At 44.5% G+C, this 18,753-nt stretch overlaps 1 protein-coding gene across 2 annotated transcripts; it reads left to right on the top strand.

The window, feature by feature from the left end:
- The first annotated feature begins 1,235 nt into the window (after positions 1-1,235).
- Positions 1,236-3,588, top strand: LOC129861776 (E3 ubiquitin/ISG15 ligase TRIM25-like). Of its 2 annotated transcripts, none has more exons than XM_055932928.1 (2): positions 1,236-1,841; positions 2,174-3,588. In XM_055932928.1, exons 1-2 carry the CDS (start codon positions 1,254-1,256, stop codon positions 2,432-2,434), a joined length of 849 nt encoding a protein of 282 aa, XP_055788903.1. In that variant the 5' UTR covers positions 1,236-1,253; the 3' UTR covers positions 2,435-3,588. The 2 variants fall into 2 exon arrangements, with proteins under 2 accessions (XP_055788903.1, XP_055788904.1); XM_055932929.1 differs by having other exon boundaries at positions 2,177-3,588.
- Positions 3,589-18,753: the final 15,165 nt, after the last annotated feature.

The following is an 18,753-nucleotide window of genomic DNA, read 5'->3' on the forward strand; positions in this document are numbered from 1 at the left end:
TTCACAGAGTTCGAATAACATATACATCTCAACATAAACTGGTCAGAGGATACTGTGTGAATCAGGCCTTCATGGTTGAATTGCTGCAAAGAAACCACTACTAAAGGACACCAATAAGAAGATACTTATTTTGGGCCAAGAAACAGGAGCAATGGACATTAGGCCGGTGGAAATCTGTCCTTTGGTCTGATGAGTCCAAATTTGAGATTTTTGGTACCAACCGCTGTGTCTTTGTGAGACGCAGAGTAGGTGAATGGATGATCTCTGCATGTGTGGTTCCCACCATGGAGGAGGAGGTGTGATGATGTGGGGGTGCTATGCTGGTGACACTGTCAGGGATTTATTTAGAATTCAAGGCCCACTTAACCAGCATGGCTACCACAGCGATACACCATCCCATCTGGTTAGCGTTTAGTGGGACTATCATTTGTTTTTCAACAGGACAATGACCCAACACACCTCTAGGTTGTGTAAGGGCTATTTGACCTAGAATGAGAGTGATGGAGTGCTGCATCAGATGACCTGGCCTCCACAATCACCCGACCTCAACCCAATTGAGATGATGAGTTGGACCGCGGAGTGATATCTTCACTATTATTCTACAATGTATAAAATAGTAAAAATAAAGAAAAACCCTTGAATGAGTAGGTGTGTCCAAACTTTTGACAGGTACTGTGTGTTTGCATCAATTTTAATGCGGGATGAACCGCCAATTCTACTATTGTGGCTAATCGTTATTGTGGCTCAGTTTAGAGAGGTCTTTACTTGGAGACAAAATACATTCAATTCTTATCTCTAACCTATAACTTTGCTTCCACCTACTGGATGAAACTAATAAAACTGAAGTATTAGATTTGTTGTAGAGTGCTCTCAATCTAGTCTGTTGTTTCCCAATGCTTATATACATGTTTGTATTATTTAACCTTTATTTAAATAGGCAAGTCAGTAAAGAACAAATTCTTATTTACAATGACCCCCTCCCCTCCTTAATTTAATATCTCAGTATGGAATACCATAATTTCATAAATATGGAATACTATAATTTTCATGTTTTATATTTTAATAGTCTCCTTCCTTCAGTACTATCTGTGACCATATTTTGGCCATTAGCCAAACTCTCAATGTGGTTCAACTAGCAGAACCAGCAAGTTACTCAGCTCTGTCAAACAAACATTTCCAGAGAAATGAAACTTAACAGGCAGACCACACCCTAAACTCTTGCCATTGTTCAGTGGGTTAGTCTGTGTATCAACATGGCAGAGGAAACTTTAGAAGATAAGGATTTGATTACCTGTTCAATCTGTCTGGACCTACTGAAGGATCCAGTGACTACTGCCTGTGGACACAGTTACTGTATGGGCTGTATTAAGGACTTCTGGGATCAGGATGATCTGAAACGTGTCTACAGCTGTCCCTTGTGCATGGAAATATTCACCCCAAAACCTGTCCTGAAGAAAAACATATTACTGGCTGAATTAGTGGAGAAACAGAAGAAGACAGGACTCAGAGCTTCTCCTCCTGGTCTCTGTTATGCTGGACCTGGAGATGTGGAGTGTGACGTCTGCACTGGGAGAAAACTCAAAGCAATCAAGTCCTGTCTGGTATGTCTAGCCTCTTACTGTAAGACTCACCTCCAGCCTCACTATGAATCCCCTGCCTTTAAGAAGCACAAAAAGAAGCTTGTCGAAGCCTCCACACAACTACAGGAGAAGATCTTCCCTCATCATGACAGTCTACTGGATGATCACTGCTGTACTCATCAACAGTGTATCTTTCTGCTGTTCGTGATGAATGAACATAAAGGCCATGATACAGTTGCAGCAGAAAGGAGAAAGAAACAGGTACCAAACCACTTCTATGCAAGCTATTCCAAAACGTATATTTAACACATTATTAATAAATTATGTCTTTCAAAACATACATTTAAAAAAAGTTTTAATGATTTCATCTGAGTTCCATGGTAATGAAGCACTGGGTAAAACTGTACCTAGTTAACACTCGGTGCCATCAAAGACACACACACACACACACACACACACACACACACACACACACACACACACACACACACACACACACACACACACACACACACACACACACACACACACACACAGTTATTTTCAAGATAATGGTAGGAGTAGTTACAAAATCTTGTCATTATTCTCTAAAGCAGCAGAGGAGACCCGGCCATCGCCATGCAACCCAGGTCATGAGGCCACAACATTTTCAGTACATGCAACTGACCATGAAGCCCACCTTCCAAGCTGCAGCGCCTTGCATGTTTTGCACTCAGCACACGGCCGGTCAGACCATGGGCCCCTGCAGAGCTGGCCTGACTGCAATGCGACAAAAGCTGCTGCTAAGGGTCCTCCAACTAAGTTTCAGTTTATTTATTAGTATTTTTTTGTTTGTTTGGTTGTTTTTACTGTGAAGAGTTGGAATAGTAGAATACATAAGGCACCATTTTGGAATGTTGTAGTGTGCAGCAGTTTTCCTCGTTGTGTCAGTCACTGTCAGACCTACGTAAGCTATTTACTAGGCCTACCTGTCAGAAATGTCCAGTTGATCAATTCAGTGACAGAGGCAGGACAAGCAAGGCCCGTGTGCAAAATATTTATCACGTGGGGGCCCAACCAAATCTTGCCAGGGTCCCCCAAGAAGCTGGCCAGTGGAACAGAAGCAAATGCTGGGTGAGAGCCTCTTCCCGCTCAACCAGAATATGCACTCCAGCCTGACTGGCTGGAATGATTAACATGTTGCTGGAGAGTCTCCAGGGTCTCTCCATGCCAAGTTGGATGAAGCCATGGCAGTGCTGCAGGCTTACTAGAGATTATGACCAACTCATCTGGTGTTGAGCCACTGAATTGGAACCTTGAATCTCACTTGACTGAGGAAAAACATAACATTGAAAAATAACTAAAACATAAAACAATGCAAGTAAAATAAAACAATATTTTAAAGAAAAGAAAAGGAAATGCCTTGATTGAGCTTCGGCAAAAAAAGGAGGCAAAAAAAGGAAAATGGTTATAAAATAAAAAATCTAAAAAGTATTGGATTTTAAGAATGATGACAGAAAATGAAATTACTGAAGTAATGCCTGGGATATCAAAACCATGGCATTGTTAAATGCACATTTACTTTGATTTCATAAATACAATTTTTTAATATATTATTTTGTATAAAGTGGCGTTGATGTAGGATTAGGGGGCACTCCTCCCTGGTCTATAAAGCCAGGGTGAAGTTGCCTCTAGACACTGGTCTATGGTCAGTTGGTCATTTGTCAGCAAAAGGCAGTAGGATGACGTGTACCATTGCACAGACCACAGACCCAGAGTATACTGAGACCTATTTAGTGATCAAGAAATTGTGAGCTTCTGCTGGTGGGCCTTTTCTATATCCAGGACAAGTTAAGGGCTGTGGTCGAAGTATGGTTTAAGACTGAATGTTAAATTGTTTGGACTGTTGTTCTCTCTTCTTTCTCCCTCCCTCTCCCCACCCCCTCACATAAACTATGAAAATGTAATATTATTTAGACAAACTCTACCATTTTATTCATTGTATATGATATGTCATCATTGTGTAAAATAAATACATGAAGTATTGTATGAGTCATGTAAAGTGAATCAATCATCTGTGTTTATACTCAAGCTTTATTGGGAAAAAAGGCATTCCGATCTGCTCAGTAGGCTACATTCAAACTTTATATACCATTCTAACCTATAGGCATACATATGAACCCTACTACATCCGCTGTTGTACAGTGTTGATTTTTATAACAAATACTCACAACAGTTGTATACAGTATGTTAGACTGTCTAATAAATGCACAAGATATAGAATTCTCTCTCTATGGCAAAACGCAGCCTCTCTAACAAGATGAGATCATCCAACTGAAGTTGTTATAGAGAGCAACCACCTAGCATTCTTCCCAGTGTTCACTCTAGCTCTTCTTGCCACAGTCTACGATGTGTGCGTTCGCTGGGACACAGTCCCTTCATGAAAGGAGATGAGACTCACCGGTTGCAAGATAGCTGCCCCCGGGGAGAGAGAGAGAGCGAGAGAGCGAGAGAGCGAATTAATTAATAACAGGCTTGTTCTAGCAATGGGAAATGTTGTATGAGATATATGGCTTTTGTTCTACCATTTGTGCTGCGAGATACACAGATATTATGTTCACACCAATCATCAGTCAATATTAATCAAATCAAATCAAATGTATGTATATAGCCCTTCTTACATCAGCCTATATCTCAAAGTGCTGTACAGAAACCCAGCCTAAAACCCCAAACAGCAAGCAATGCAGGTGGCAGGCAGCACGGTGGCTAGGAAAAACTCCCTAGAAAGGCCAAAACCTAGGAAGAAACCTAGAGAGGAACCAGGCTATGAGGGGTGGCCAGTCCTCTTCTGGCTGTGCCGGGTGGAGATTATAACAGAACATGGCCAAGATATTCAAATGTTCAAAAATTACCAGCATGGTCAAATAATAATAATCACAGTAGTTGTCGAGGGTGCAGCAAGTCAGCACCTCAGGAGTAAATGTCAGTTGGCTTTTCATAGCCGATCAATAAGAGTATCTCTACCGCTCCTGCAGTCTCTAGAGAGTTGAAAACAGCAGGTCTGGGACAGGTAGCACGTCCCGTGAACAGGTCAGGGTTCCATAGCCGCAGGCAGAACAGTTGGGTAGTATTACACACTAAAAAAGCTATATGATCTCTCTCGCTCTCTCTCGCTGATGCTTGTGGTGGCTCTGATGCTTGTGGTGGCTTGTGGTGGCTCCCGAGTGGCGCAGCAGTCTAAGGCACTGCATCTCAGTGCAAGAGGTGGCACTGCAATCCCAGATTCAAATCCAGGCTGTGTCACATCTGGCTGCGTTTGGGAGTCCCATAGGGTGATCCACAATTGGTTTGGCCAAGGTAGGCTGTCATTGTTAATAACAATTTGTTTTTAACTGACTTGCCTAGTTAAACTTTAAAAAGGGTATTTGTCTTGAAGCAGACTTTCAATTCTATATCTAAATCTTTGCTCCCACCTACTGGATGAAAATAAACTGACGCTTAGATTTGTGATTGTGCTCTCAATCTTTGTCATGTTACCATTTGCTTATCCCCAAGTACTCTAAAGCATGTATAGTTTGCTATTCGAATCGCTTTATGGAAAACTATGATTTCATTAGTCTCCTTCCATTCAGTACTAGATTCAGCCAACACCACACCCCCTGCTTGTGCTAAGCGCACAAAGAACCAGGAAGTAACTCCCACTGCAGCGCAAGCATTTCCAGAGAAATGAAAACAAGCAGGCAGATAACACCCTAACCCTACCCTAGTGTATCTACATGGCAGAGGCAATTTTAGAAGATCAGGATCCTTTCTGCTGTTCAATCTGTCTGGATCTACTGAAGGATCCAGTGACTACTGCCTGTGGACACAGTTACTGTATGGACTGTATTAATGACTGCTGGGATCAGGATGATCTGAAACGTGTCTACAGCTGTCCCCAGTGCAAGGAAAGATTTGTTCTGAACAGAAACATTATTTTTGTTGGACTTGTTTAATAATTAATTAATTAATTAAACATGAAAAGCTGAAATGTCTTGAGTCAATAAGTATTCAACCCCTTTGTCATGGCAATCCTAAATAAGTTCAGGAGTAAAAATTAGCATTAAACGTCACATAAGTTGCATGGACTCATTGTGCAATAATAGTGTTTAACCAGATTTTTGAATGACTACCTTTTCTCTTTACCCCACTGTAAGGTCCCTCAGTCGAGCAGTGAATTTCAAACAGATTCAACCACAAAGACCAGGGAGGTTTTCCAATGCCTCGCAGGAGCACCTTATTGGTAGATGGGTAAAAAAAAAAAAAAAGCAGACATTGAATATCCTTTTGAGCATGGTGAAGTTATTAATTACACTTTGGATGGTGTTTCAATACACCCAGTCACTACTAAGACACAGGCGTCCTTCTTAACTCATTTGCAGGAGAGGAAGGAAACCGCTCAGGAATTTCACCATGAGGCCAATGGTGACTTTAAAACAGTTACAGAGTTTAATGGCTGTGAGAGGAGAAACTGAGGATGGATCAACAACATTGTAGTTACTCCACAATGAATAACCTAAATGACAGAGTGAAAAGAAGGAAGCCTGTACAGAATATAAATATTCCAAAACACGCATCCTGTTTGCAATTAGGCATTTAATTAAGAAAAACTGCAAAAAATGTGTCAAAGAAATTAACTTCATGTCCTGAATACAAAGCGTTATGTTTAGGGCAAATCCAACACAACACATCACTGAGTACTACTCTTCATATTTTCGAGCATGGTGGTGGCTGCATCATGTTATGGGTATGCTTGTCATCTACAGAGTTTTGTTTGGATAAAAATAAACGGAATAGCGCTAAGCACCGGAAAAATCCTAGAGGAAAACCTGGTTCAGTCTGCTTTTCAACAGACACTGGGAGACACGTAGTCCCTTTCAGACAATTTTTTGGAACTCAGTGCAGTTCGCTTAATTATTTTGTGCAGTGTGAACACCCCAAAGGAACTCAAACCCCTGAAAAGAGCCCCAGCAGCAAATCAAACTGAGACCATCTCTAGAGCTAGTCTAAGTTCGATTCGCTTGAATTCCTTGGTTCGGTTCCCTTTTTTATGGCAATGTGAACACAAAGCTCCCCAGATTTGCTTGTCATTATTCCCGCATCACACAGTAGACAACTGCAAACGCGTTTCACTTTCCATAACCCTCACATTGGTTCCACAAAAGAGAGAAGATGATGTGCAGGTTCGCAGAAGAAAATGTGCAATCTTTTTTTCCCTCATCAATCTACACACAATACCCCATAATGACAAAGCGAAAACAGGTTTTTTGATTTTTTTGCCCCCAAAAAATAGATATACATATTTACATAACTATTCAGGCTCTTTGCTATCAGACTCGAAATTTAGCTCAGGTGCATCCTGTTTCCATTGATCATCTTTGAGATGTTTATACAACTTGATTGTAGTAAAGTTTATTGGAAATGATTTGGAAAGGCACACACCTGTCTCTAAAGGTCCCACAGTTGACAGTGCATGTCAGAGCAAAAACCAAGCCATGAGGTCCGTAAAGCTCCGAGACAGGATTATATTAAGGCACAGATCTGGGGAAGGGTCCAAAGAATGTCTGCAGCATTGAAGGTCCACAAGAACACAGTGGCCAACGTCATTTGTAAAATATAGGAAGTTTGGAACCACCAAGACTCTTCCTAGAGTTGGCCGCCCGGTCAAACTGAGCAATCGGGGGAGAAGGGCCTTAAATAGGGAGGTGACCAAGAACCCGATGTTCACTCTGACAGAGCTCCAAAGTTCCTCTGTGGAGGTGGGAGAACCTTCCAGAAGGACAATCATCTCTGCAGCACTCCACCAATCAGGCCATTATGGTAGAGTGGCCAGACGGAAGCCACTCCTCATTAAAAGGCACATGACAGCCCGCTTGGAGTTTGCCAAAAGGCACCTAAAGGACTCTCAGACCATGAGAAACAAGATTCTCCGGTCTGATGAAATCAAGATTGAACTCATTGGCCTGAATGTCAAGCTTCACGTCTGAAGGAAACCAGGCATCGCTCATCACCTGGCCAATACCATCCCTATGGTGAAGCATGGTGGTGACAGCATCATGCTGTGGGGATGTTTTTCAGCGACTGGGGACTCGTCAGGATCGAGGGAAAGATGAACGGAGCAAAGTACAGAGAGATCCTTGATGAAAACCTGCTCCAGAGTGCTCAGGACCTCAGACTGGGGCGAAGGTTCACCTTCCAACAGGACAATGACCCTAAGCACACAGCTAAGACAGCGCAGGAGTGGCTTCGGAACATGTCTCTGAATGTCCTTGACTGGCCCAGCCAGAGTGCTGACTTGAACCTGATCGAACATCTCTGGAGAGACCTGAAAATAGCTGTGCAGCGACGCTCCCCATCAAATCTTACAGAGCTTGAGAGGATCTGCAGAGAAGAATGGGAGAAACTCCCCAAATACAGGTGTGCCAAGCTTGTAGCATCATATCCATGAATACGCTAGGCTGTAATCGCTGCCAAAGGTGCTTCAACAAAGTACTGAGCAAAGGGTCTGAATACTTATGTAAATGTGACATTTCAGTTTATTATTTTTAATACATTTGCTAAAAATGTCTAAGCCTGTTTTTGCTTTGTCATTATAGGGTATTGTGTGTAGATTGATGAGGGGAAGAAAACAATTTCATGCAATTTGGAATAAGGCTGAAATGTAAAAAAATGTGAAAAAGGGAAGGGGTCTGCATACGTTCCAAATGCACTGTATGTGTGGAGTTTAGTTCAGATTATTTGTTTGCAATATGTGATCTATAGGCTAAGAGATCTTCATGAACTGTTCATTTGATTGTGGGGTTTGAATAGTGTGAGAAGACAACATAATTGGTAAAGAATCACAACATAGTGTACAAAATACATTTTTGCTCTTATAGGGGAAGTAGCCTACATTGGGTGTACAGTTTTCAATTACAGCATTATTTAATCTGCAATTATTCTTGTACTATTTATTCTGTTACCAATGGTATTTATAATAGTATCTTCTTTTTGTCTCCCCTTTTTTTACTAAATGGAATGGCTTGTCCAGCACTTTGTAAAAACCCAGAGTGCATTGAGTGAATATTGGAAAAAGATCTTGGTTCCTTTCTAAACATAGCAATGTGAATGCAAAGAAGACTCGGACCACTAAATAGGTGACGTGAACTGGCAAAATAATTGAGTCCCAACTCAAAGGCTAGGACAGTGTGAATACAAAGATAACTGAGATCTTTAGCTTTTTTTTACCCCAGAATTCACTTTAAAGAGGACTGAGATCAGTTATTTAAAAGAGGACTATGTGTGAAAACCCAACATAAGGCCAAATATACACTGGAGTTCCTTACCAATGTCCCGACTTCCGCCAAAGTTGGTGGCTCTCCTTGTTCGGGTGGCGTTCGGCAGTCGACATCACTGGCTTTCTAGCCTCCACCGATCTACATTTCTTTTTCCATTTGTTTTGTCTGTATTGTACACACCTGGTCCCCATTACGTTTGAAATTATTTCCCTATTTAACCCTCTGGAGCCATCATGGTTTTGTGCGTGTTTATTGTTGTCAGTTGTCTCGTTTATGTGATTTTGGATTTTCGTTCTCCTTGTTGGAAGATTAATTTTGAGTAAAGTTACTATTATTACTCATCTCTGTGTCCTGCGCCTGACGCCGCCTTACCCACGTCACCTAGACTCTGACAGAAACACGCACCTTCAATGGAGTAGGCAGGTGCACACAGCCCTCCTCTACCTATGGAGAAGCGTGTCCAGCAGCACGCGACTATGTTGCAAAGTCTCGGTACAGCCAAGGATCGCGTGCTGCAAACCACGGAGCGATGCGAGAGAGGGGGTTTTCCAGCAACCCCATCATCATCACCCCAGCTCCCACAACAACCCACACCGCTGTCCACCCCTCCTTCACCTGGATCCAGTGGGATTCGGGTCGCGCATCTCCTGTATGACTGGTAGAGCACTCGAATGGGCCAACGCAGTCTGGGGAATGGAATGGCCAACGTTGGACAATTATGAGGATTTTACCCGCCGTTTCCTGGCGGTTTTCTATCATCCACCTGAAGGGAGAGCGGCGGGGGAACGCTTGTATCATCTCAGACAGGGGATGAGGAGCGCACAAGACTTGGACGCCTGGATGGGTGTCCATTCCCTGCACCACCTGTGGCCGCAGAGGGCACACTGCTGGTCGGTGCTGGGGAGGTTCTCCAGGGAGTCGAGGCAGCAGGCAGGGCACTGGTGGATCATCCCAGGTGAGTAGGCACCCGACTCACCCAGAGCTTCCTGTTTCGCACCTGTGTGTATGTATAGAATTTCCTGAGTTTTCCCCGCATTCCCAGCATAAGGTGCTAGTAGATTCAGGTACAGCTGGGAACTTTATTGATCGTTCATTTGCAATTAGATTAGGGATCCCTATTGTTCCTGTTGATGTGCCCTTCCCTGTACATGTCTTAGATAGTCGTCCTTTAGGGTCAGGACTGATCAGGGAGGTCACCGCTCCACTATGTATGATAACGCAGGGGGATCATAAGGAGAGCATTAGCCTCTTTCTGATCGATTCACCTGCGTTTCCTGTGGTATTGGGGCGTCCCTGGTTGGCCGATCATTACCCCACTATTTTGTGGAAACAGGGGGCTCTCAAGGGATGGTCACGTCAGTGTTCAGGGAGGTGTGTAGGTGTTTCAATAGGTGCAACTACGGTGGAGAGTCCAAACCAGGTCTCCACCATGCACATCCCCCTGAATATGCCAATTTGGATCTCGCCTTCTGTAAAAAGAAGGCAACTCAATTACCACCCCATCGACGGGGGGATTGTGCAATAAATCTCATGGTTGACGCAGCACTTCCCAGGAGTCACGTGTATCATTTGTCACAGGAGGAGACGGCGGCTATGGAAACATATTTCACTGAATCTCTGGGACAGGGATACATTCGGCCTTCCACTTCACCTGCCTGCTCGAGTTTCTTTTTTGTGAAGAAGAAGGATGGAGGTTTACGCCCGTGTATTGACTATCGAGGTATAAATCAGATCACAGTGAAGTACAGTTACCCGCTGCCTCTCATAGCCAGTGTGACAGAGTCATTGCACTGTGCGTGCTTCTTCACAAAATTGGATCTCAGGAGCGCTTACAACCTGGTGCGTATCCGGGAAGGGGATGAGTGGAAGACGGCATTTAGTACCACCTCTGGGCACTATGAGTACCTTGTCATGCCGTACGGGTTGATGAAAGCTCCATCAGTCTTTCAATCCTTTGTAGACAAGATTTTCAGGGACCTGCACGGGCAGGGTGTAGTGGTGTATATAGATGACATTCTAATATACTCCGCTACACGCGCCGAGCATGTGTCCCTGGTGCGCAAGGTGCTTAGTCGACTGTTGGAGCATGACCTGTATGTCAAGGTTGAGAAATGTCTGTTCTTCCAACAGTCCTTACCCTTCCTAGGGTACCGCCTGTCCGCGACAGGGGTGGAGATGGAGAAGGACCGCATTTCAGCCGTGCGTAATTGGCGACTCCAACCACGGTAAAGGATGTGCAGCGGTTTTTAGGGTTTGCCAACTACTACCGGATGCTCCCATTACCTCTTTGCTAAAGGGGGGACCAGTGCGACTGCAGTGGTCAGCTGGGGCGGACAGGGCTTTTGGTCACCTGAAGGCTCTGTTTACCTCGGCTCCCGGGCTGGCTCATCCTGATCCCTCTTTGGCATTTATAGTAGAGGTGGACGCGTCCGAGGCTGGGATAGGAGCTGTGCTGTCTCAGCGCTCGGGTATGCCACCAAAGCTCCGCCCCTGTACTTTTTTTCCCGAAGAAGCTCAGCCCAGCGGAGCGAAACTATGATGTGGGTGATCGGGAGCTGTTGGCTGTTGTCAAGGCTCTGAAGGCGTGGAGGCATTGGCTTGAGGGGGCTAAACACCCTTTCCTCATTTGGACTGACCAGCGCAATCTGGAGTACATCCGGGCGGCGAGGAGACTGAACCCTCGTCAGCCAAGGGGGGGCCATGTTTTTCACCCGTTTTGTTTTCACCCTTTCCTACAGACCAGGTTCCCAGAACGCTAAGGCAGACGCACTGTCCCAGATGTATGGCACAGAGGAGCCGTCCATGGATCCCACTCCCATACTTCCGCATCCATTCCGCGTCCGCATCCACCTCCCATACCACCGGCAAGAAGCCTTGTGGCATCGGTGGTATGGGAGGTGGATGCGGACATCGAGCGGGCGTTACGTACAGAGCCCACTCCCAACCAGTGTCCAGTTGGGCGTCTGTACGTTCCGTCTGATCTCTGCGCTCGTTTGATCTGTTGGGCTCACACGCCACCCTCCTCTGGTCATCCTGGCATCGATCGAACAGTGCGTCGTCTTAGTGGGAAGTACTGGTGGCCCAAGGACGTGAGGATTTATGTTTCCTCCTGCTCGGTGTGCGCCCAGTGCAAGGCACCTAGACACCTGCCCAGAGGGAAATTACAACCCCTACCCGTTCCACAACGGCCGTGGTCACACCTATTGGTGGATTTCGTGACGGATCTTCCTCCGTCACAGGGAAACACCACGATCCTGGTTGTTGTGGATCGGTTTTCTAAGTCCTGTTGTCTCCTTCCTTTGCCCGGTCTCCCTACGGCTCTACAGACTGCGGAGGCCCTGTTCACCCACATCTTCCGGCACTATGGGGTGCCTAAGGATATAGTTTCTGATCGGGGTCCCCGGTTCATGTCTAGGGTCTGGAGGGCGTTTATGAAACGCCTTGGGTCTCGGTCAGCCTCACCTCAGGTTTTCACCCTAAGAGTAACGGGCAGGTGGAGAGAGTTAACCAGGATGTGGGTAGGTTTCTGCGGTCCTATTGCCCGGACCGGCCGGGGGAGTGGGCAGCTTTCATCCCCTGGGCAGAGATGGCCCAAACTCACTCCTCCACTAACCTATCTCCTTTTCAATGTGTACTAGGTTATCAGCCGGTCCTGGCACCGTTCCATCTGGGCCAGATTGAAGCACCTGCGGTGGACGAATGGTTTCGGCGCTCGGAAGAAACATGGGACGCTGCCCATGTGCGCCTGCAACAGGCCATCAGGTGGCAGAAGGCGAGTGCCGACCGCCACCGCAGTGAGGCGGGTCTGGCTTTCGACCCGAAACCTACCCCTTCGCCTGCCCTGCCGGAAGCTGGGTCCGCGGTTTGTGGTGCCATTTAAAGTCCTGAGGAGACTGAACGAGGTTTGTTATAGGTCACAGCTCCCTCCTGATTACCGTATTAACCCCTCGTTCCATGTGTCTCTCTTCAGGCCGGTGGTGGCTGATCTGCTCCAGCAGTCTGAGGTGCGGGAGGTTCCTCCACCCCCTCTGGACATCGAGGGGGCCCCGGCGTATACTGTGCGAGCCATTATGGACTCAAGGCGTCGGTCGAGGGGCCTTCAGTACCTCGTTGAGTGGGAGGGGTATGGTCCGGAGGAGAGATGCTGGGTGCCGGTGGAGGACATTCTGGACCCTTCCTTACTGCAGGAATTTCCACCCGGATCGTCCTGCGCCTCGTCCTCCGGGTCGTCCCCGAGGCCGTTCTAGCCTCCACCGATCTACATTTCTTTTTCCATTTGTTTTGTCTGTATTGTACACACCTGGTTCCCATTACATTTGAATTATTTCCCTATTTAACCCTCTGGAGCCATCATGGTTTTGTGCGTGTTTATTGTTGTCAGTTGTCTCATTTATGTGATTCTGGATTGTCGTTCTCCTTGTTGGAAGATTAATTTTGAGTAAAGTTACTATTATTACTCATATCTGTGTCCTGCGCCTGACTCCGCCTTACCCACATCACCTAGACTCTGACAACCAAGATGAAATTGAATGTTTCTGAGTGGCCTAGTTATAGTTTGGACTTAAATCGGCTTGAAAATCTATGATAAGACTTGAAAATGGCTGTCTGGCAATGATCAACAACTAACCTTACAGAGCTGTAACTGTTGCCAAAGGTGATTCTAACATGTATTGATTCAGGGGTATGAATACTCATGTAAATGAGATTTCATTTTCAATAGATTTCTACAAATTTCTAAAAACATGTTTTTACTTTGTCATTATGGGGCATTGTATGTAGATGGGTGAGAAAAAAAATGTTTTAATCAATTTTCAATTCAGGCTGTAACACAACTAAATGTGGAGTAAGTTAAGGGGTATGAATACTTTCTGAAGGCACTGTATATATTTAAATGTTTACATTTACAGACTGTCTGGGGTCCTAGTGAGAGCTGGGTGAACGGACGAGTTGAAATGGATTCCCTCCTGTCTCTGTGTGTGTCCTTACAGTGCTCAGCACAGGCGGAATTGGGAGGACAGTGAGAGGATCTTTTCTGAGCTGATCCGGTCCATTGAGGGAAGGCGCTCTGAGGTGAAGGAGCTATCAGAGCCCAGGAGAAGGCTGAAGTGAGTTGGGCTGAAGGACTCCTGGAGCAACTGGAGCAGGAGGTGGCTAAGCTGAGGAGGAAACATGCTGCGCTGGAGCAGCTCTCACACACAGAGGCCCACATCCATTTCCTCCAGGTCAGGTGACAGTATAAAGACTGTCTTCTGAAGCAGCTCTCACACACAGAGGCCCACATCCATTTCCTCCAAGTCAGGTGACAGTATAAAGACTGTCTTCTGAAGCAGGCATCTTTCAAACATGATCTTAAACGGAGCTGTGTTTTGGTTCAGATGCAGTAAAGATCTTATGGATTTTAGATATCCGTATTGTATTTCCCTCTCTCCATGTAGAGTTTCCTGTCTTTCAGTGTCTTTCCTGAATCTGCTGCTTACCCAGCATCATTGTCAATCCACACATCTCCTTTTAAAAGGTTAAAAAGATTGTCTCAGAGCAACTGGAGGACGCCTGCAAGAAGCTAAATGTAATCATATCAGAGAGGTCGGTAGGATTTTAAAAACTTGTATCAAGTGATGGGTTAGTAAGACTAAGGCTGTTTAAGATGCTTATTGAAATGTAAAAGCTAACTGTCAGTAATCATAGGAAAAACTATAAAAAATAAAATTTGTAAAATGGTTAATTTGTTTTATGTTCTTTAGCCAGGTGAATCTACTTTGTTCACTTAATTATGGAGGATTGGTCATTCCAAATTGTGATTACTTTTTGTCTCCACAGTTAAATCAGTCAGAATTATTCCAACCCCTGATCCTAAGACCAGAGAGGAGTTTATACAATGTGAGTAATCAGCAGACACGCACACACCTTTTGTGCGGCCAGATTCACAAACAGTGCCATGAAATGATTTTTGCCCCGTTTCTGATTTTCTCTATCCGTGCATATTTTTTACGCTGAATGTTATCAGATCTTCAACCAAAACCAAATATTAGATAAAGGGAACATGAGTAAATAAATTACACAAAAAAATGTATCCTTATTTATTTTATTTAATAAACAAAGTTACGCAACACCAAATGCCCCCAGTGTTTACCCCCAGTGTTGTTTTTTTCCACACATGGCGGGAGCCATGTAGTCCAAAAAGTTCCACTTTTGACTCATCGGTCCATAAAGCATTCTTCCAGGAGTCTTGGCGATCATCCAGGTGCTTCCAGGTGCTTTTTGGCAAAGTTGAGTGTACTTTTTGGATGACGTGGGTCCTGTTATGTCGGGCGAAAACCGAACACTGCATTTCACAGTAAGAACCTCATATGAAGGGTCCAGCATAGTGGTGGTAATGTGATGGTTTGGGATGCTTTGCTGCCTCAGGACCTGGACAACTTGCCATCATTAAAGGAACCATGAATTCTGCTTTATATCAGATAATTCTATAGGAGAATGTCAGGCTACCCGTTCATGAGCTGAAGCTGAAGTGCAACTGGGTTATGCAGCAAGACAATGATCCAAAACACACAATCAAGTCTACATGAAAATGGCAAAAAAGCTACACATTTGAAGTTTTTGAATGGCCTAGTCAAAGTCCAGACCAAAACCTGTTGAGATGTTGTGGCAGGATCTGAAATGAGCAGTTCATGCTCGAAAACCCACAAATGTCGCTGAGTTAAAGCAGTTCTGCAAGGAAGATTGGGCCATTCCTTCACAGTGATGTGAGAGATTGATCAACAACTACAGGAAGTATTTGGTTGCAGTCATTGCAGGTAAAGGTGGCACAACCAGTTATTGAGTTTAAGTTGCTAAATGAATTAAGTATACATTTTGTTGTGTTACACACACACACACACAGCAGCACGTGTTATGAAAAGTACATTTCACTCACTTTCTCTTTTCACTAACTTCCTCAGACTCCCACCAGCTCACTGTGGATCCTAACACATCACATACAAAAGTCTGTCTGTCTGAGAGGAAAGTAACATACAATGGCAAAGACCAGCCCTTTCCTGATCATCCAGAAAGATTCCGCAAATCTCAGGTGCTGTGTAACGAGGGTCTGTCTGGAACCTGCTACTAGGAGGTAGAGACGGAGGGGGACACTCATAGAGAAGTGTTATATAAAGGGATGAGTAGGCAGATTGTCTTTGGAAATAGTAATTACAGCTAGAGTTTACGTGCTTCATACTGAAATATCTGTTCCCTGTTCCTCCATAGTAGGCATGTACCTGGACCATAAGGAAGGAACTCTGTCCTTTTACAGTGTCTCTGACACAATGACCCTCCTCCACAGTGTCCAGACCACATTCACTGAACCCATCTATCCTGGGTTTGGAGTTTATTGGCCAGGGTCATCTGTGAAGATACTGACACCTTAAGTGATTGATTTAGGACTACAGTCATCTTAATGATCAATTGACTCTTTAGACACCTGCGTCCCAGTACATAGGCATAATAACACATAAAAAATCTATAAAATCACATGGTCTGAACCTTTTTATATTTTCACCGTCCTTTAAGCAGGATCATTAGTATCAGGGTTGGTTATTCACTGTAATGTTGAACTCACTGTACGGGAACAACGTGATTTGTTTTTTCTGTGTGTAAGTAAATAAATAAAGGATAAATAGAAACATATACATTTTTCCTAATGCTAAATTCCCTATTCTTCTTGTGGAAGATCTCTCCATCCACATTCCCTTTTTCATCAGTTGTTCCTTTATCTGAGACACAGAAATAATATTGGCTTAATGAATATACACTGAGTATACAAAACATTAGGTATACCGTCCTAATATTGAGTTGCACCCACCTTTTGCCCTCAGAACAGTCTCAATTCTCTACAAGGTGTCAAAAGCGTTCCACAGGGATGCTGGCAGGGATGCTGGCCCATGTTGACTCCAATGCGTCCCACAGTTGTGTCAAGTTGGTTGGATGTTCTTTTCTAAACACCTCTTTTCGCTTTGTCATTATGAGGTATTGTGAGTAGATTGCTTAAGAAATAGTTTTATTTAATCCATTTTAGAATAATGCTGTAATGTTACAAAATGTGGAAAAAGTCAAGGGGTCTGAATACTTTCCAAAGGCACTGTACGGAAGCGTCAAGTAGTCTTCCCAGTGTTCACTCCAGCTCTTCTTGCCATAGTCTACGATGTGTGCGTTCTGAGGGACCTAGTCCCTTCATGAAAGGATATGAGACTCACTTGTTGTAAGATGGCCGCCCCCAGTGCAGGATCAGTGAAGGTCAGGGGTCAGCTCCACTCTCACTATCTGCATCCTACTTAACACAGATACTGACAGAAACGGTAGGAGAGAGAGAGAGAGAGGAGGATCAATAACAGGCAAATGTTGTATGAGACTTTTGTTCTACCATTTATGCCGTCAGATACACATACTGTATGCTATGTTTACTCTAATCATCAGTCAATAATACACACTAACACAATCTGTGGGCAAAATAAAGAGAGAGAATGAAAGACCAACTCTCTAATGCTCCCAACAATGTTGAGTGACTGACAAATGGAAGTTGAAAATCACAAAATCACACACCCATGTCTCTGAGTTCTCATTCACCCCAGCATTATCAGGTTCAAGGATCTCTTCTGTCTTCCAGTACCTGAATGCGGAGTCACTTTGGTCTGACCACCTCCAGGAGTATCTGAACAGGCTTATCAACATCTCCCCTGTCACCATCTTATGGATGTCCTGGTTCTCAGACTGGTTCCTCACACTCACCAGGTCATTGTGATGATTTCTGCAGTTGTCCTGGCTGCTCTTCACATCTGGGTCTTCTTGACTAGAATGAACTTCTCAGAGAGCAGACGGTCACCCGTCAAACACGCAGATAGGAGAATGTTTTGAAAAATGTCATGATATGTGAGCATGTATTGTACATGTAACGGATGTGAAATGGCTAGCTAGTTAGCGGGTGCGCGCTAGTAGCATTTCAATCAGTTACGTCACTTGCTCTGAGACTTAAGTAGTGTTGCCCCTTGCTTTGCAAGGGCCGCGGCTTTTGTGGAGCGATGGGTAACGCTGCTTTGTGGGTGACTGTTGTTGATGTGTGCAGAGGGTCCCTGGTTCGCGCCCGGGTCGGGGCGAGGGGACGGTTTAAAGTTATACTGTTACATACACATGTTGTTTTTCTAGGTTCTCTTTCTGCAGACTGTGTGTGTGTGTGTGTGTGTGTGTGTGTAGGTGTGTGTGTGTGTGTGTGTGTGTGTGTGTGTGTGTGTGTGTGTGTGTGTGTGTGTGTGTGTGTGTGTGTGTGTGTGTGTGTGTGTGTGTGTGCGTGTGTGCGTGTGCGTGTGCGCGTGTGTGTGTGTCTTGCTGGTGGTTTTTGTGAAATCCCCATTCCCAATTAGACTCGCTATCGTAGCAAAGACCACTGTCAAATGTCTGACTACATTCTACATCATTCCACTTTCCTTCTTGGTCCATGTCCACACAATTCTCTCTACCATACCCATTTGGTTCCCCACTCTTCTAGTTCCAAAACGTAGCCTCTCCATCACTATAGGGCCCATTGCCAATCCAAATCCTGGCTTTTAGAGTCCCATGAACACAGGTTTGAACCATAATTTTATCATTATAGTATGTTATATACACTCTCTCTCTCTCACACACACACACACACACACACCGACCTGAGATCAGCAGGGAAGAGCCCCACAACCTCCAATGATCAACCTGTAATAGTAAATATTGTGGATTAATAATACATTTGCATGACCGTTACTGCATGTTTGGCACTGCAATACTGTTTAATCTATATATACTATAATTTTAAAGTATGCTACAGTTTGTAGTTCAACACTTGATGTTGAGGACACTGAAATAGGAACTTTCTGTAT

The sequence above is a fragment of the Salvelinus fontinalis genome, chromosome 9, assembly GCF_029448725.1.
Source record: "Salvelinus fontinalis isolate EN_2023a chromosome 9, ASM2944872v1, whole genome shotgun sequence".
NCBI lineage: Eukaryota > Metazoa > Chordata > Actinopteri > Salmoniformes > Salmonidae > Salvelinus > Salvelinus fontinalis.

Bases quoted from the DNA above. Each gene is read 5' to 3' on its own strand.
- LOC129861776 (XM_055932928.1), top strand. From the start codon at position 1,254: ATGGCAGAGGAAACTTTAGAAGATAAGGATTTGATTACCTGTTCAATC. The intron at 1,842-2,173 runs GTACCAAACCAC...TATTCTCTAAAG, and splicing joins CAGAAAGGAGAAAGAAACAG to CAGCAGAGGAGACCCGGCCA.